Here is a 20,189-nt window from a genome sequence, read left to right on the forward strand (position 1 = left end):
GAGCCTCTGTGAGTGTCTGCTCCATTGGTTTGAATACCAGGCTAGCAAGGTGCACCCCTGAGCTACACTCTGGCCTGCTGGCTTTGCTGTGGTGCTGGGTAGCCATATGACTGCTTCTTAGCACTTACCACCTAATTATGTGCCTATGTGTGGGATTATTTTATTGACTCCTGGCTCCCATGCTCTATACTGGCTATGTATGGGGACTGTGTCTGTTTTTGCTCATTGTTACCCAGTGCCTGGCACTTGGTAGGTGCTTCATGAATGTGTTGAAAAAATGACAGAAAGCATGTCCCCACTGCTGGGAAATGGACTCAAAATGTACATTCTACTGTCTGCCTCCCTGTCTTTGTCCACCAGGAACTGCAATGAGTATAAACCGGTGAAGCTCTAGGGAGATTTTGCCCTCCCTCTTCGGAATCTTGTCTAGGATACCCCATTTGTCATACAAATGGGATTGACTACGAAGTCACTGAAAGTAATGTTGCTTTGATATCAAATAGCCAGAAGGGCCAAGTATGGGTGACACTGCCTCAAGGTTGCTGCTGGCTCAAGCCTGAAGGCTGGACTGGGGCAGATGTGAGCCTCAGTGAAGTCTGAGAAAAGGCGTTGGAAGTCTCACATTCATATCTAGGGTGGGGCCAGAGAGAAACAATGGCACGGCTGCCCAGGGCTGTGCTCTCCAACCTCACTGGGACCGACCCAGTTTTGTGCCATGCCCTTGGTGCTTCAGCCGGACTCAAGACTTAGCACGCTTATCCTAACCTTGCTTCACTGGGCAGCCATCTCTGGTAACCACTCCCCTGGCAGCAACAGCCAAACACACTTAGGCACAGTGACAACTAGATTTAAAGGGAATCTAGACCAAATTCCTGAAGGTCAAGACAGTGAAATTCTAAATTTGGTCCTTTTTAAAAAATCATACATTAAGTACTTATCACCTTCCACTTATCATGTAATGATAACTCTGAGTACTATTGATCAAGAGCTCACCGTGTTCCAGGTACTCTGCTAAGTGCCCCACAGGGGTGATCTCATATAACCTTCAAACAAGCGGAGGCAGAGAGACTATTGCCGTTTCCATTTTGTAACAGGGGTTCAGTGAGTCAACCAACTGTCACATGGCTGGTCGTGGGAAGGCCTGGGTCTTCTAGCTTTTAGTTCAGTGTTCAATCCCTTACTCTACAATGACTCTCAAGTACAAGTCCTCTAAGTTATAGCTGAATTACTTATTTGAAAATAGCCAGCACATCTTTCACTTACCAAATGAGTTTGTAATGGTTCCATGAAGTGGAATTTGCAGTCTCACTAACACTCACATATAACTCTTTATGAGACTGTTCCCCTGCCCAAGATCTTTCACTAAGTGCCTGTTCCCATCCCGCTCCCGAATTCACCGCCCACTGTGCGGGCAGACAAAGGCAAGATTTGATCTCCCTCCCCACTTCCCTCCAACAAACGTTGCTGTAGGACAGCGTGAGCCAAGTAGAATGTTAGGCTTTGAAGGGGACACGAACATGAACACATGCTCCCCATTTTCTAGCTACCGGCAGAAGATATGACGAGCATGCACATGCCTATGGAACAGGGCAACCCATCATCAGTGCACTGTCAAGACAGAAGGCAAAGCTAAATGCTCTAGGAGTTCAGAGCTGGACTCACTTCTGTGGGCCCCAGGAAGGAGAGGCCCTTGGGGTAGGCCCTGCAGGAGGAGTAGAATTTCAACATGAGTATGTGGAGACTTTCCCGGATGGGGTCATAAATTCTTCCCATTTTATAGGTATCTGGCTTTTGAAATACACACTGTAAGACCGCAAATACATTTTCTAGTTGGATACTAGCCACTTAGGGCTAGGCTAGAAATCATGAAGTTGGATCTGATGCCACCACTAGACATAAATTATATAAGCCATACCCCTCCTGTGGACCTGTGTTTTTCTCCAATATGAAATGGACGGGAGTGGGCATACCCTTGCTCATGGGCATCTGCTTACAATTTACTTGATGTTAATATATGCAAAACTATTTACAAGCCAAAATGAAATGTAAGAGACTATCTGTCACTATTCTTATTGGTGTTATAAAAACTGAAAAGAACCAATATCTATATATGTTTCATTTATCCAACAACCTTTTTTTGACTAGCTACACTGGGTCAGGCACTGGGAATACGAAGATAAATAACGTCCACTTGCATCCTTGGAATCTGAAAGGCCTGGGAAAGGAGGCCCTGGGTACAGTACAATTGATGGTGTGAGTTTAACGTGCTAGGACAAAGGCTGGTCTGCAGTTTGGCATGAGTTCTGCTCTTTCTTAGTGATGGTGCAAGTAGATGGAAATACTGAAGATAAAAACTTCAAAATCAGGAATCCAACTGGTATGCTCCAGCATGTAATGGGATTAAAGGTAAGGGGAATTTTTTTAAAGGTTCGAGCTTAAATTATGTTCCAGGAACTTTCATATCCATGATCCTCACAGAAAGCTAGGTGGTATTATGCCCTTTTCAGAGATGAGGAAGCTGAGACTCAGGGAGGTGAGGTCACTTCCCAAGGTTTAGAAAACTAAAGTGTAAATGTAAACCCTAGTCATTTAACTGCTTGGTGCTTTTCCCAGTTCCCTTTATTGCTTTCTAATCAGCTTCTTTCTTTCTTTTTTAAAAGATTTTATTTTTAGGCAGAAGGGGAGGGAGGGAGGAAGAGAGGTAGAGAAACACCAATGTGTGGTTTTGCGTCTCTCGCAACCTCTACGGGGGACCTGGCCCTCAACCCAGGCCAGTGTCCTGACTAGGAATCGAACTGGTGACCTGTTGGTTTGCAGGCCATTGCTCAGTCCACTGAGCCACACCAGCCAGGGCATAATCAGCTAATTTCTTACGGAATTCATTCCATGCTAATCTTGACCGATGATCTCTCTTGGATTGCTTTTCTAAGGGCAAAGATGGATTTATAAGGAAGATTTGATACTAACCCCTTCTATTGTCATTTTCCTCTTATACTTCCTATGATACAGTCCTTCCCTCCTACTACTCTTTCCTGACTCCACTCTCACCTCCAGTCCCAATGAAATTGCCAAGGAGTGAAGAATCCCAACAAATGAAGAGCCTACAAAGAGAGACCCTTGCCTTCTCAGCTGCTGGCCTATAAACTGTGGGACAAAACACACTGAAAGAAGGAAGGAACTGGCTATACAATTTTGTTCAAGGAGTCCACCTACACCAAACCTGTCCATGCCTTAGTTTTGTGGGGCCACAAAGAACCTATGATCTATAGAAACTAATATGATTGTTAGCCTCACCTATTTTATAGATAATGAAAATTAAAACCCAAGAAGGTGAAAGGACTTGCCCAAGGACACACACCAGTACGAGGCAGTATGAACTGCAATCCAAGTCTCTTGACTCCCAAGATGATGCTTTCCCACTAAAGTTGTCTCTTTAGCTTTTCTCTAATATCTCAACTTATATGAGATCATGGCTTTTTCAAAAAGAAACTCAATGCTAGTGTCTCTGCAAAGCCCAGAAGCCAGGGTGCCTTTCTCAGCCTCTGCTCTGATCAGCTCATGTCCTCCTCCAAAGAACAGGAAGTAGCTTCATTTTTAGCTCTGAAAGCACATTCTGGGGCTGAGAGAGGGGGATTTGGGGAAGAGAGTTCCTGTATAGGGAGTTCCTGTATATGATGGTCAAGTGTGATCAGCAGACACATTACTCTTGCTTGGAAGGGAAGAAATACGGTCAGATATGGAAGGGGAAGATGTAGGTTGTCCTTGCATCCTAAGCAGAAAACATCCCCAGCAAGAGCTTTCCTAAGCCCCTGGGCTGGGGGAGGGGAAGAGTCTTCCCTGATGCTGTTCTGATGGGACAGATGTCAGAGTGGGAGTTGAGGTAGGAGTATCAGGGTGGGAAAAATTTTCAGGAACTTTCTACAATTTCCAGTGCTTCCCCCACCCTCTGCTAGCACCCACAACTTCCCTTGCCAAGGGTGGAAGAAGGAACACATTATTCAGTTTAATAATTTATACAAATTGAAAAGTTTACTGTGAAATAAAGGGGACTTAAGAGGTCAACAGAAATAAAAACTCCCGAGTCCTCTCTTAAAGGGTGGAGATGTCAAGATGACACCTCTCGATGATTTCACCTGGAATATGACAATCTGGTTGTCTTAGAGATGGGTTCAAAACAAGCAAGTAACCCTTCCCTATATAAGTGGTCAGCCAAGTTTTGTCTCCTTTTACTGGTGGGATCACATCCAATCTTAGCACTGATAGGCTGGGAGAGACCTAGATTCATGAACACTTGTCTATGTCTGTGGTTCTCAAACCTCACAATTCATTAGAGTCATCTGGGGAGCTCATTACCAGGAACCAACCCAGAAATTAATTGGGTATATCTGGGTTAGGGCCTAGGAATCTGCATTTACAACAAGGAGGCCTGGTTTAAGAACCAATGATCTGGTTCAACCCCATCTATTCACCTATCAAAATTTTACATATGATGTTTGGTTTATAGCAAAGGAAACTGAGATGTCAAAAAGTAGGTTAGTGGCAGCACTTGGACTCTAATCAAGTCTCCTGTCTCCTCTTGTGATGTCTTTGCGAATGCCTTCACACATGGCTTCTCTTCCCCAGCTCACCAGTCTACTGAGTACCCCTGAGGACCAGTGGGACCCTTTCCTCCAATCCACAGAGCAGTCAGAGTTGCCAAAAGCTCTGATTGAGTCCCCACTTGGTTCATTGGTGGACACGGCTGGTAAGGGGTAGAGGTAAAGGTAGGTTTAAGGGTACTCTTAGAGGGGAAGGAACAGCTGATGGCTACCAAGGCACACTAACAGCTTGTTCCAGGCAGAAAGAATAGTCAGTTCATGGATGCAGCAGCCTGCAGTGCTAGAGAAGCCAGAGGGAGTAAGGCGGAGAGCAGTAGAAGATGAAGTCTCAGAAGTAATGGGAGGCCAGACCATCTGGACCCTCCAGGTCACATGAAGGCCTTTGGCTTTTACTCCGAGCCACTGCAGGATTTGGAGCAGGAACATGACATCACCTGACACCTTTTGGCAGGGGTACCCTGATGCAGTGGTGGGACAGGCTGTACAGGGCAGGGGTGCATGCAGGAAATGCAGTTAGGAGGATTTGCAGCAATCCAAGGGACAGAAGATGGTGGCTTGACAAAGGTGGTAGGAATGCAGTGGTGAGAAGTGGGTGCACCCTTTACTTTTAAAACTAAAGTTAACAGATTTTTGATAAATTGGATATGAGATGTGAGATAAAAAGAGGAATCAAGGATGATGCCAAGTATTTTGGCTCCAGCAACGGGCAGGTTGGAGCTATCATCAGCTGAGATGGGGAAGGCTGTGGGTGGAGACAGTTTGGGGGAGGGACATCAGGAGTTCTGTTTTGGACTTGCTGAGTCATTGGCACTCACGTGGTGTTTAAATAAAGTCTCACCACTGGATGAGGTCATCAAGGAGGGAGTGAGTACAGACAGAAAAGAGAAGAGGGCTGATGACCCTGCCTGGGGACCTGCCAGCAACAAAAGGTTAGAGAGAAGATGAGGAATCAGCAAGAGACTGAGAAAGAGTAACCAGTGGGGGAGGAGGAAAACCAGGAACGTGTGGAGTCCCAGAAGTGAAGTATTTTCAGGAAGAGGGAGTGATCAGCTGGGTCACATGCCACTGACAGATGAAGTGAGGTGAAGGTTGAGAACTGACTACTAGAAAGAGTTATTGGAGGGCAGTGGTAACCTTGACGGGAGCAGCGTTTGACTCCTGACCTCATGGAGTCCCACCGCTTGACTACTGACTGTCATTAAGAGCTCCCTTATTATTCATTTTCTCTTCTCAATTAGGTTGGAAACTTTGCAACACCAGGGATGATGAGTCAGTGTGTCCGCAGAGCACGAATACCGCCCACCTGAAGACCCTTTTACCAGGGCACTGACCTAGAGCCATCTTCCTCATGCCTGACTTACCTTGGACGCAGAATTTCAGTTCCTTAGGGTCAGTGACAACCTTTCTGCTTTCCCGGATCATAGCCCGGTTCTTTTTGGTTTCTCCCCAGAGATTGGTGCCACCGTACATGCTGGGAATGTTGAGAATGGCGATGCCTTCAAGGAAGATGTTGCTCAGGTCCACTCCAACCCCGTCACACTGAGGGGCAGAGAAAAGATCATCCGTTAGTATCGTCAGTACATCCTAATACAAGGTTCTGTGTGTGTGTGGTGGGTGGTGGAGGCTCTCATGAAAGATGTGATGGGCCCTCAGCCACCAGCCTGCCTCTGTCAGAAGCTGAGTCTTGGGCAAAGTTGCTCAGACCTCATGCTATGACCACTGCAGTGGGATGGAGGAGTCCTGTTTTGGTCATGTCCGGGGAAGATGGCACAAGGCTCCAGAGACCAGGTCTTTAGGTCTAAAAGGGCTTTGGGGATGGTTCACAAGGCTACTGCAAACCTGTTCTGCAGTCCAGCCACTTTAGCATCAATTCCGACCCTTTCTAACCATTGTGAAGATTTGGGTAGGACACTGAGTCCACAACCTAACAGAGTAGTTTCTCAACAGCGACAGGGAAGTTTCATTTACCACCTCTTATCCCTCCTGTGAAAGCAGACGACTTTAAGAGTTGGAAGGCTTTCAGAATGTCCCTGTCTCTGCATCTGCATCCTAAGTGCAATTTTGGCATATGTGCTTGCTGATGTAGCACAGTCTGTTTACCCAATCTCTACCACCCGCACCCCCCGCCAAGTACAAAAGACCAGAAAGCTTGAATTTGCCAGTCTCATTTATCAATAAATTCAGACCTCTCTGCCATAATGTTTATCAATGCAGCAAGAAATACATTAGCACTGATTCTGTTCGTCAGGATTGTAGATAGTTCACTTCATTTACAGAACAAAAAACTGGACCCAGGGAGGTGAGCTAAAATTGCACAGCTGAAAAATAACAGCAGGGGTTCTAAGTTGGGAATTTCACTGTAAAACCCAAGCTCTTCATCTTGCTTACTGTGAGTCAGGAAAAATCGAAAGCATGCAGCCAAAATCCATGGTCTTCAAGGTTATCTACAAATCCAAGCTTCTAGAGATTTCTCAGCAGAGGAGGAATAGGAAGGTAGGGCTTGTTGTCATTCACATTAGCTTACTTTCTGATTTCTTTGATGCTCTTCATTTATGGTATCTTATCGTCATGACTTGTTTTACCAATTACAAAATGGAATAGAGTGTGCTTCTCTGGTAACCAGAAGAACTCACTTCTTCATGGGGGACTTCTGATTTTTTAAAGGTTTCTTTATGTTGAACCAGATGCTCTTTCTTCCTGCCTTAAGCCATTAGTCCTAGTCTCCTTTTTCAGGCCAGACAGAATGACCTTGTTCCTCCTCCATGGGACAGCTCAGCAGATACAAGATGAAACATCATCATCATTGTGCATGTGTGTTAAGTATAGTCATCTGCCAGGTGAGCTTTTATATACATCCCATTCATTACCTTCATAATAATCTTGCAAGCTAGTTACTATGACTCAAATCATTCTCCTGCTACCTGAGACCTTGCTGGAAGCATTCTAGCACCCCTTGGCCAGACCCATGCTAGTCAGAGCCTTGCCAACCCGTACCTGCAAATCTATTCTTCAGGGTTCTTGAACTAGCCGTCATACAATGATTTCCCAGAACCCCAGGCCCTCTTAGGTCTCAGGAAAGGTGGAAAAGTGACGAGCCAGATTTGGGAAAGTGGAGCCAACAGTGGTAAACTGTCGGCTTAAATGGAACACAGGCCCTGAGCTGCTCCCGGGCAGGTTTCTGAGCTAAATCCTCCAACAGTTCCATGACGTAACCCGGCCCCCTGAGGCTGCTGGGACTCAGGGGGTTCCTGGGGAAAGCTCAAGGAGGGCGGTGGTCCCTATGCGCTCGATTAGCTATCCCTAATTTGAGACTGAGCTAGCCGGCTCCCCTCGAGGCTGCGCTGCAGTGGAACTCAGGTATTTATAGACCAGCTTTGGGCTGAAACAGAAAGCTCTTGTCCTGGGTAGCGAGACAGACAAGCCCGCAACCGTGCTCCCAGTGTACGTGGGCGGAGAGGTGCTGGACCGCGGGCGTCGGAGTCCGAGGCGGCGCTGCAGGCAAAGAGGGGTGGAGTGCATCAAGGCCAGCCTGCTCCTACCCACTTGGGAGCGGCTCAGGAATCTGCCCGAGCCCGGGCCGGGAGCGACCTGCGCCTGCCTCCTCCCAGCCCCAGCTCGCTGCTGCAGCTGTCAGCCACGTTCACTGTCGGTTATCCTCGAGCAGAAGATACCCAGAGTTCTGGTTTCTTTCTGAGCCCCGGATGGCTTGTTTGTTTGGTGGAGGGCCAGTGTATAGGTAACCAGAGACTGGGTTATGAAGTCAAGGCGCGGTTATGTGCAAATGAAATGTACTCGGAGTTCGTATTCATCTTGTCCCTCCCAATTCATCTCCCCTGCCCCCATCTCGAATCCCCCAAATCCTCCTAATTGTGGGCAGAACTAGGATCCACCAAGTTCTCTGTGCACCCTGAGTGGGACTGAGAGCAGAGAGGTGAGGGAGGGAGGGCATCGACGCTTCCCTGCCCCGGCTGTGGGCCTTTCCAGCCGCCTCCCTTCTCCCCGCGCTCCCCTCGCCCCACCCTGTGCCCGCCCGCCCGCCACGGTGACCTGAAAAGGCTGCGGATGTGAACCTGCTCTCCCCAGAGCACGGCCGCCTCCATTTCAGTCCTAAGGATCCTATTTCTGAAGGTCCTCAGAGAAGGAGATCCCATAATTTATTTGATGACCTGTTTCAGTTTTTAGCAACTAGGAAATTCTCCCTTCTTCTAACCTGATTCACGGTGCCACAATTACGGGGATTCTCTGGTTCAGAGCGCTGACTGTTTTTTTTACACACTCCTGCCCTTGGGCTGCGTCTACTCGCCGGAATGACCGCCCCCTGCCCCCACACCTCCCCGGCCAGATATTAGGGGCCACCCAGGCTTCAGTGGCTCTGGGGGCCCTTGCCATCTTTCAGCTTGACATTTTCTTTCTTAAGTTTCCTGCCACTGTGTTATATTGATTTGTCCCTCCCATCTTTGATGACTCTTTCTTGGTCTTTCTCTTCATCTTTTTATTATGGGTATTTCCAAATATAGAGGGTTGTAGAGAGAATGATAAATCCCACGTACCCAAAATCCCAGCCTCAGCAATTGGCAGTTTACGGCTAATCTTGTTTTAACTCCTCCCCAGTTCGTTTCCCCACCTCCATACTGAACTATTTTTTAGCAAAACCCTGATACTCTAGCATTTAATCTATAGATACTTCTGTATGTGTCTTTAAATAAGACTCTTTAAATAAAGAATTACCCAACACTATTATTACTCTTAAAAATGTAACAATAGTTCATTAATATCAATAAATATTCAGTAATTGCTCAAATTTCCTCCATAGTCTCATTTAAAAAATAGTAAGTTTGTCTGAAAAATATATAGATCAAATTTGGTTGTCTTTTAGTTTCTTTTATCTATAAGCTCTTCATACTTTATTACCTTGTTTTTCAATATTTATTGAAGGAAATGGGTCATTGGGCCTGTACAGCAGTGCTTCTTAGACTTGAATTGTGCATGAATCACTGCAGGATTATTAAAATGCAGATTCAGGAGGTCTCAGGCGAGGCCTGAGACTCTGCATTTCTACATGCTTCCTGGTAATACTGATGCTGCGTGTGTGATGGACCACACTTTGAGAAGTATAGCTGTAGCTTTCCCCAGATTCTGGATATTTCTGATGCATCTCCTGAGGTGTCTTTTAAACATTCTCAGCCCGTCTCCTCTATTTTCAGTAAGTTGATACTTTCACATCAAGAGGCCTGATCAGATCAGTAGGGTTGTATATTTCCTATTGTATCTCATCAGTCAGTTGGCTTGTCTCAACCTGAATCCATTATACAGATCAGTGGAGGATGATTCTTTCTTTTTTTTCTTTTTTAAGATTTTTATAGAGAGGGGAAAGGAAGGAGAAGGATGGGAGAAATATCTGTGTGTGGTTGCCCTTCTCATGCCCACTACTGGGGACCTGGCCTGCAACCCAAGCACGTGCCCTGACTGGGAATTGAACCAGCAACTCTTTGGTTCACAGGCCCACACTCAATCCATTGAGCTACACCAGCCGGGGCTTAGAAGATGATTCTTATCACAGTTCCTTTCTCAGCTTTACTTCCAAATTTCTACAGATGCCATTTTTCTCCATGAATTCTTACTCGTCCACTCTCCAAAAAGGATCTCGCTCTTTCTTCTCTGTGTCTACATTCTCATGGAATGAAAGACCTAAAGAGTCTTGAAAGGTCATTCAATGCAATCACTACATTTTATAGATGAGAACAACAGAGGTTTAAAGAGATGAAAGAAATGGCTCAAATCACACAGGTAATCAGGGTCAGCATCTCTGGAATTAGACCTTTGGTCATTTGGATTGACAGCCAAGAGGTCATGAGTGATTTTGTATAGAGGAATTTTTTGGCAACTGAATGAGGGCCAAAGCATAGAAAGCCAGAAGGAACACTAGATTTGGTAATCTCTAATCACTGAAATGAGAACAATGAGAGCGAGGGTAAGTGACCTTTCTAGGTTACACAGCTATATCTTGCCAGAGCTAGAGCTTAACTGGGGACTTTGGGGGTGATAGTGAGGGAGCAGTCAGAAGCACCATGTGGTTGGGGGACAATGGGGCAGGAGGGAGAACATTGGATCTAAAAGAGTAATGCAACTGAAGAAATGGTTGTTCACAAATGTTTGAGGCAGAGAAGATACTCAGTGAATTCCTGTTGGATGAATGGATAGAGGGAGAGGAAGTTGGGAATGCCTAGGATGGAAAGTAAATTGTGTGCAAGAGAAGATGCTAAACATGGTGGTGGGATGAGTATTGGCCTGGAGATGACACTGGAGCCTTTTCCTTTACAAGTGAGTGAAAAATGGGAGTAGGGTGTGTATCTGCATGTGTGTGTGTTATTGCGAGAGAGATGGGGGAAGGGAGGTAGAAAGAGAGAGAGAAACATTGTTCGGCTGCCTCCTGCATGCACCCCAACTGGGGACACGCACCCCAGGCATGTGCCCTAACCAGGAGTTGAACTAGCATACCTCAGCTTTGAGGGATGATGCCCAACCAACTGAGCCACACCAGTCAGGGTGCAGTGGAGGCATTTTTTGAGGAGGAAAAGGAGTTAGGCAACATCTTGGGAAAACAGTATTTCAATTACAGCGTGGAAGGAGGGAAAAAGCTGAGGAAGAGCAGATGACCTCTGGACACACTTGAATAGAAGTTCCGATGGGTTGAGGCTGGGATGGCAGTGGGCAGAAGAGAGTGTCCTCCCTCGGTGCTTGGCCTCCATGACAGAGCCTCCATGTCAGATGCACACTCAAGGGCAGAGAGGTGGTTAACATAAAGACCTGACCAAGATCACCCTGCCTTTTCTTGAGGGATCAGGATGCTGATAGCTATTAGGTGAAGAGAAAGCACCAGTATACCACTCTGTACAGCCCCAGGTTCCAGTAGGGTCCTGCTACGGGTGAGGTGGTAGTGTTCGTTTACAGTGGGAACATTTCTGCTTTGGTAGGTGGGGAGGATGTTCTCTCTGTGAACTGGTGTGTCAGATTGGAATGTATGTTAGACTATGGGGGAGCCTGGACACTGGTCCAAAGGCCTCTTTGATTTGGAAAAAGGAAAGTAGCTGAGGAACAGGGTTCGCTGGGCTCTAGCAAAGGCCAGGCATGGTAGCCGAAACTGATCTGCAAAATAGGCCACAGAGCTGGGCCTACTTGCTTTTGTTTCTGCTGTACTCACTGCCTAAACTACTCATCAGCTCTTCTCTGCCTATTAAAATCCTACCTTTCCAGCTTAAAAGCTCTCTGCTCTGTGAAGCCTTCCCCAGTGTTCTAGCTAGAAATTTATATTCTCCCTCTCTGAATTTTCATTGCTTTGTTTTTGTTTCATGTGGAATGTATATTCTGACATGTATTTTGCATATTTGCCTGTTTCCAGGAGACTGGAAGCTCTCAGAGGGCAGGGCCCATATGTGCATTACACTGCTCTGGGTTCTCCATAGTGCCTGCCATGTCTTACCCATGTCACATGGCCTGTATAACTATTTGTTAATTGAAAGAAAGAACACGTGGAGAAATCCCAAAATGGAAACCAAGGTATTCCTTAAAAAACCTGAGAAAGTTTTGCTCCTTCCAGATGGTTCCCCACAACTTCCCAGGATGAATAATATTGACAGAATAAAGTGGACTGAATGTCCGGGTTAGGGAGAGATATGGAAGGTTAAGCCAAGTCTGCAAGAAGAGGCCCTCAGATCACAGCTAAGAGAAATCTGTATCTGAACAGCTGGTAACAAGAATAGGGCACAGGGGCACAGTTTATATGAGAGACATTAAGAGATAGAAGACAAAGGCATCTGTTTGTCCACTGAGCAGGATGAGAATCTATTTACTCTGCTAAATCCTGGGGGTGGAACAGAGATGGGACACAATTCCTGTCCTCAAGGTCAGGTTGATGCTAGAGGCAGCAGTGCGCTGCTAAAGGCTTCACAGCAGGGTCTCTGGGTGTGAGGGGGGTGGGGCGGGGCGTTGAGTAAAGAGAAGGAGAAGCTCTGATCGCGGTGTTTGTTCCCTGGTGTAAATACTCTCACTATGGCCAGTTTCAAACTACCAACGGACATCACTGAGAACAGTGTTGGAAAGACGTGTGCCATCGTGCCATCAAGCGAGCTTGCCCCAGCCCCCACTGGGAAGAAAGTAGACATCTGCATATCTGCAGGGCCTGTGGCCAGAACAGAGAAATTTACTGGGAAAGAAAGAAAAGCAGCCAGGGCAAACAGTGATGTCTGTTTTCCCTAGAGAAGAAGTCAAGAGAATGTTTTTAGTGTCGATAAAATGATGTGTCTCCTGAGGGAAGAAAAGGTGATAAATTGAGGGGTGTTGATGAGTGGTGATAGCATTATTAGAAAGATAGTCCAGTACAATTTAAAAAAAAAATTGGCCTGGCACGGTAAATCTTACAGGACAGTGGCTTCCTTGCATTCAGAGGGGCTGTTTTATATCATTTTAGGAGCTAATGTCTGTTGTGGGCAGTTACATACTGATACTGATGCACACGTTATATGGTTAACATTAATGTACATCATTTATTGAGTAACTTGTAAACCAGGCAGCTTGTATATCTTATGTCTAATCCTTACAACCCTACAGTGTTGGTATTTTTAGGCTTGTTTTTACAGATGAAGAAACATCGACTCAGTGAAACTAAGGAAGGTCCTTTTTTTCCAAATTCATGATAGGCTTCATAAACATTCAGGTTTCCGGCATGAGGTGCAAATGATGAGATCAAGGAGACAGCCCAACTTACCTATACAGTATGTACCCGACTCCTGTTCATCTCCTGTGCTATAGCCTGAGGTCACTTGTGGAGTATTCTACATACAAGGGATTTGCTTCCTCATTTTAAAGAGCACACTGGAAAAATATGGAGTCTGGCAAGACAGGAGTGGTCCCCATAGTCACAGGTCTATGCCTCAAGTCTTATAAGGAGCTGGGGATGTTGAGTTCAGTGAAGATCAATAAGCAACAGCATGGAGAATAGATCTTCAGCCCTGTGAAGGGCAGTCATGTGGAGGAGCAAGAAGGCATGTTCCGTGTGCTGCCAGAGGGTAGACACAGGCCCAGTGGGTAGGGCATTCAGTGATATATCCCACAAACACTTACTGTGCACCTATTTTGTTTCAATCATTGTGCTAAGTACAGGCAAGGGAAGGATACGGTGAGGAACAGGACACACGCCCTTGTTGGACAAGGGAGAGGAACTTTCTAAAAGTCAGAGCTGTCCAGCAGTGGAGCAGGCATCTGGAAAAGTAGTGAGCTCCCTGCCCTTGGAGTAGTCAAGAGGAGGCTGGATGTGCACTTGGCAGCCTGCGCCAGAATGAGTGTATTGAGTGGTAAGTGGGACTCAATTCCCTTCTAGATCAGGGATTTGGAGTCTATGTTCGTTCAGCCTCGCTTTGGCAGGCCAGAGCGCTGTTCTGAAAAACGTGTCATCTGACCCCCCCTTCCCACCAGCCTTGCCCACCCAGCTGTGTGCTCTGCCTTTTCTGACAGTGAGCTGTGGTGGGCCAGCAAGACTGGGAAGTGGCTGCCATCTGTGACAGGGATGATGGAGTTTTGGCGGGTTTGTGTGGGTTCAAGGAATGCAGCATCGAAGCCATGTACACACAACCTGCTTAAGAACATCCCATGGGCAGAAAATGTTTTCTTCCTCTTCAGCCTTCCTCTGTTGCTGTGCCAGGCGGGCACAATGGTGCCTTTGAGAGGGGCAGCTGCAAGGGGGTGTTGGCAGGGAGGCTGGAAGTAGAGCACTGCAGCTGGGGGGAACCAAATTCATTTCCAGGAGTGAGCCTGTAACTGGGTGCCAGTTTCCAAAAACAAAACTGCTGTTTCTGAGAGCGCGGGGTGGTGGGTTGCCTCAGAGTTGGACAGAGGGCAAAGCCATTTCCTATCCGCTGCTCCACCCTCCCCAAGTTAAAGAAACCTGGTGTGTTGGGGCATTCTTGCTCTGGATGCAGATTAATAAGATTTTCGGTCTGTCTGAGGAGCTCTGGCTAACTTGGGGTGGATGGGGCTTTCTGTGGGGTCAGAATTTCCTGCAGACAGAGACCAGGGCTGATGGCCATAGGGACTGGCAGGGCTCAGAGGCAGGTAGGCTTTTGGGCCATGAGAGAGGGCTCAGAATGGAGACCCCCTTCTTCTGCATTTCAGGGTCACTTTCTCTGACCCCTTAGCTGCCTGGCACCCTCGGTGCCATATGGGCTCTGCCCACTCACTGTCTTAACTCTCTTTGGTGGGAAAGAGGTGGGAGAACTCTGGCATTTCCTGTCCTGGGTGCACAGTTGTCCCACACCCTCTGCGACTTTCAAAGGTCCCAGCAACAGCTCAGAGACAGGCGTGGGAGATCTTCCCACTCACCACACTGTTAGGAGAAGGTCTGAGTGCCAGGCTGCAGGCTCAGCCCTCTCCCACTTTGTGTTACAAATGTAGCAAGGTGGGCCCTGACTGGTGTGGCTGACAGGTTGGGCATTGTCCTGCAAACTGAAAGCTTGCTGGTTCCATGCCAGAGCAGGACACATGCCTGGATTGCGGGCCAGGTCCCTGGTTGGGGGTGTGCGAGAGGCAGCTGATCGATGCTTCTCTCCCTCTTCTTCTGCCTCCCTTCCCCTCTCTCTAAAATAAGTAAACAAAAATCTTTAAAAACAAATGGAGCAGGGTGGGTCCCTTTTATTTTGGTGGCTTCCAACAAAAAGGTCTCACTTGAGGCTTGTCAAGTAGCAATTTCTATTCCTGTTCACACTAATTATGAGATTTTTCACACTTTGATTCAATTTTACAATCAATACAGAGCAATTACTTCACTTCAGGCATTGTGCGAGGCCTGGGGATACTGAACGAATAAGATGGAGTCCTCGCTGCAGACGGCAGACTGCCTAATAGGTATGCTAAGTCCCCAAGGGAACCCCACTACCACTCAACAGACACGTGCACTAATCAGGTAGACAACGGCAGTGCGGCGCAGAGACCACTTCCCACCGGGAGTGCTGGGGCACCATGGGGGCCCTGGGCTTGAAACTCGTCTGAACTTGCAGTACTTATCTTCCAGAAACTCAGTTTCCTTGTGTAAATAATGGGAATGATAGACAGCATGCAGCATGGTTACAAAGATTAAATAAGGTGATGTATGCAAGTGCCAGGACAGAACCAGTCACCAGGTAAGTGCTCTGTAGGGGCTGCTGCTGTTATCAATGTGATGACCCTACGGACTTGAGATATAGCACGTACATGCACACAGTGGCATCCATCTGCTACTTTGTTAGGTTTTGTGCCGTTCCTAGAACAGTCAATTCTTCTGCCTTCTTAATACCTCTTCTGTAAAAGACTAGGATCAGCAAGTTTATTACTTCACTGACCAATGCAGAGAAACAAAGACCTATCTACTATAGCCAATAAGACATATTATATATAATATTCTCTGTCTGTTTCATAACTCAGTTGTAGAAGTGGAGATGGGTTGAAATAGTTTTCTTCCCTGAGATCACTGAATCTCCTGAGTGTGGAAACAAAGATCATGAATTATTTTCACTATTCTAAAAAGTCTAAGAGAAAGAATATATTTGCCACTGACAGGGCCTCACAGTTCATTACTACTTAGAAGATGCATTTGCCTGGGGAAAGTTTTCTTCTACTAAGGGACCCTGGCAGTAGAAATGTTAAGCTTGCTGAGGCCGGGGTCAGCCTGGAGATCTTCCAGGAAACTTTTAAGGGGATGCCTAATCCAGCATGCTAAGTAATGTGACCCCGACCTTGGTCTTATGAGACCTCCTTGGGCCTTGTCTAACCACTGGGCTGCCTATCTCCCTACTACTTTGTGAAATGTGAGCGTGAGAATTCATCCTTAAAAGTTATTCCAAAGTCCTTGGAAGACACAAAATATGGATAGCCAGGAGTCTGAAGACAAAGGAAATCAAAGCAATTCATGAAGAACAAAGGAAATGAAAAAGAACAGGAAAATAAGAGCATATGTATGAATGGAGGCTTGAAGTGAAATACGGGGTACACATTTGAAGGAAATAAAAAGGAGCGTTGTTTGAGAAAAAGGAGAAGTTATGTGTCAGAAACTGCAAGCTGACAGTAGAATTTTATAAGAGAAGACTGGCAGAAACAATTGCTTCTTAGTAAGCTGAAGGACTTTAAGGATCAGTGAAGGAAACTTGTAGTTAGTTCATGGCTAAAGAGGTGGAGAGATAGGGTGGATGAAGCTGTGTTTAAAAATGGATAAGGATTTAAGAAATGGAAGTCCTAGAGGTCCTCCAGAGAACTGCTTTTAGAGAAACAAGGGCTAATACTACTACAGAGTGAAACAAGGCCAACACTGTAACGGTGGTGAGATTGTGGGTTCCTTCTCCTTTGCCCTTCTATAGTTTAAAATGTTCTACCACGAATTTGATTACTTTTATAACCAGGAAAAGACTGTAGTGAGCATAGTCGAACGGAGCAGGAAGAAACTGGGGTGAGGGCATCACGAGCGGAGAGAACTGTAGGATAAGCAAGAAGAAGAAATCTGAAGTGGCAAGAGCTGCCTCGGGTGGTCTCACAGCAACGAGGAGGCGGGAATGATGGAGTCAGTGGCCTTGACTGAGGAAGGGAATAGACCAGAAGCAGGATCTCTCTCCAAGGCCCCTTCCTGCCTTCCTTTTGACTCTAGGGTTTGATGTACAATCAGGTTGCCACCTTTGATTTTCCATAAACTCAAAATCCCTTCTAATCTCTTCTCAGCTTTCTTTTCCCCATGAACATGCTTTCATGTCATCTCCCTGGGGATTGCTGTGGCTGGGCTGATGGGCTGAGCACCTGGCTAGTTCCCATCTTCGTTATTCCACGCTCTGAAAGGCCCGACTTGCCTAAGCTGAGAAGGTTTCAATGATGCCAGAAGAGGCCAAGGTGCTTGAAGATTTCTTCTCTTAGAACTGAAAAGTGTCCAATATTGCACGTGGACACCAAGGCAGAATGAGAGAATGCCTCCATTTGGAGCTGGAGAGCCATGGGCTCTCTTCTGCCACTTACTGGCTGGGTGAACTTGGTCAAGCTACTTCACCTGTAAAGTCCTTGACCTCTCTCTTTTGAGAAACAATGACACTTGGTTGGAATGGAGTAACTGAAACTACCTGCGCAACCTGAAAGTAATCAGATTCATTATTTATTAAGCTTCTTTACGTGCACATGGCTGTGCTAAATGTTGGTTTCAGAATTTATGATTCTCATAGACAGGGCCCACATCATGATATAGGTTAACTATCCTTAGCACCACACCCAGTGTACTCCCTTTTGTAAAATTAAACTTGTAAAAATTTAGGTGAAATTTGCATAACACAACATTAACCCCTTTAAAGTTATAATTCAGTGGCATTTAGGGCTTTCATTCACACTGTCTTTTTAAAGTGTTAGAATGACACAATTATTTGGGTTGGTTCCATTTTGTTGTGATAAAAAAAATGCTACACTGTACCTCCGTGCTTGTCCTCTTGTGAGCTCAGGTGTAGCAAATTCTGTAGGTCAAGGTTTGAAGAACCTGCTAGGTCATACGGTCCATAAAATCATTCTCAGTTCAGCACTTACTGCCACTGCCAGACAGAGAGGTTTATCACTTATGTTCCCAATGGTAGTGCTTGCGAGGCCCCATTTCTGCCCCTCACGGTTCTGGTGGGGTACTCACTGCAGAGCAGCCGAACGAGCTAGCTCCATCAACAGCAGCGCGGAAGGATCTCAAGAACGTAATGGCGAGTGAAAAGGTCAAGTTGCAGAGTGCAAAGGGGTGGTGGGGGAACTCCGTTCTGTCTGTAATATTTTTTTGGTTAAAAAATACTTGAAGAGAATAAAACAAAATATTGATAAATATCCATTCTAAGTGAGAGGGAAAAGGGAGAATTTGACATACTGTTCTCAAGACTTTTTAAAGTAGTATTTTTTAAAAATAACTCAATTGAAAAAGGGGGAACTGATGTGCAGAGATTTCCAAAAAGCACTGGGTATAACAGATTATTTTTGAGCAACTTCCAAATTTGGACTCACTTTTCCCCATGCAGAGGTTCACATTACTGGAGCTGGCGCGCCTTCCCTTGTGAACGTTGTTTTAAAGGAGATGAAATATCAAGGAATTTTGGAAGTTCTTATTTTTAGCTGGTAGAATGAAAAATTTCCACAGCATGTAAAATAAGTGCTCGAGTCGCAGCCTGCCTCGTTCGCTCCACCTAACTATGATCACATCTAAAAACTTTTGCAAGGCTATTCTGGGCCTGGGGTGCGGAGGTGACTCACTGTGTCCCTCCCTCACCCCACCCCCCTCCTGTTTATTCAAGTGAAATCAGATTAAAATGAACGTCAAGGGCAGCTTTGGAAGGGAAGTCTCTCAGAGGCTGAGAGACAGCCTTAGGCTGGGGCTGAGGAGAGTCACGTGGATGTCGCCTGCTGGCTTCTTCGTTAGAGTCGCGGACAATTCACCGAGCACCCATTTCCCAGGAATAGCACTGGTTTTCACAGGCCTTTCTCTGTGTTCCCGTGAAGGGAGCATTTAGGGTGAGCATTTGCAATGTTTTTTTTTTATGCTTTCTTTTTGATAAATGTAAAAATCTCATGCTTGCTTTTTAATGTTATCTGTGTTAACATAAATAAAAGTGCATGAATAAAAGTGGATCAGATGCGCCCTATACCGGGGCGGGGGCGGGGGGAGAATCTCTGCTGGGACTAAAGTGCTAGTAGAGTCCTGGAACTCCCTGGTTCAGTCAAATCTGTATTTGACGCCTGACCTGACCACTCATAGGCTGTGGGCTTCAGGTGAGCATCTTGCCTTCTCTCAGCTTCTATCCCCTTCTCTGAAAAGGTGATTTGGACATCAGGGCTGCTTTGCAGATTCTAAGTAACTTAGCACCTTTGCCAGTTACTTAAAAAAACAAACAAACCCGAAACTCTGAAAACTTTAATTGGAATTATAGCCTTGGGAAGTAGGCTAACCCCCCTTACCCCATCTTATAGATGAGAATACTGAGGCCCAGACACACAGTTTAGCAAGTTACTTCACCTAATTGCAGAACAGGGCTAAGGCCCAAGGTCTTGGACATCTAGGTGAGGCCCCTTTCACAGGGCCAGCCTTGGCCTAGTGTCTGCGTGTGAATCTTCTCCCCTGTCTAGAGTGATCTGGCTCAGGCGGCACCCTGGGATCCCTGAATCCCATTCCTTAGCACTCATTAGGTGAGTACTCTATTACCTCTTATGTGTTCTGTCAGCTGGGCTGTGAGCTTAACTTCAGGGGAGACCAAGTCCCCTAGTCTTTCTCAATGAGCCGCTAGCCTCAGAGAAACAGGTTGAATTCCATGTGAGAGGCTTTTAATGGAGACTTTCCCTGCATAACCTCATTTTAGCTCCAAGTTTCACCACCCAGCTCTTTTCTTTTTACCAGCAACACACACACACACACACACACACACACACACACACACACTGCAAACAGATTTTCTTATCTGTCCCCTGAACCCTTTACCTTTTGCCCTTTCTCAAGTTGCTGAAACTCTCAGCCTCAGTTTCCTCACCCGTAAAGTGAGGACATCAATGTCTGCCCTGCATACTCTGTGATGTGGG

The 20,189-nt window shown here is 46.2% G+C and overlaps 1 protein-coding gene across 7 annotated transcripts in view; it reads right to left on the reverse strand.

Moving 5' to 3' along the window:
- Window positions 1–20,189, reverse strand: part of DGKG (diacylglycerol kinase gamma) — a 191,480-nt gene that overhangs the window by 40,652 nt on the left and 130,639 nt on the right. For all 7 annotated transcript variants that reach the window (XR_006787179.1, XR_006787181.1, XR_006787180.1 and 4 more), the window contains one exon: window positions 5,960–6,137. Coding sequence is in view for 1 of the 7 variants with exons in the window: in XM_045851421.1 (XP_045707377.1) it covers window positions 5,960–6,137 (178 nt within the window). In the remaining 6 variants the exon portion in view is untranslated. The remainder of the gene's footprint in view (window positions 1–5,959; window positions 6,138–20,189) is intronic.

Source organism: Phyllostomus hastatus, unplaced genomic scaffold, assembly GCF_019186645.2.
Source record: "Phyllostomus hastatus isolate PE091 unplaced genomic scaffold, TTU_PhHast_1.1 phas_contig_86, whole genome shotgun sequence".
In the NCBI taxonomy this organism is placed as follows: Eukaryota; Metazoa; Chordata; class Mammalia; order Chiroptera; family Phyllostomidae; genus Phyllostomus; species Phyllostomus hastatus.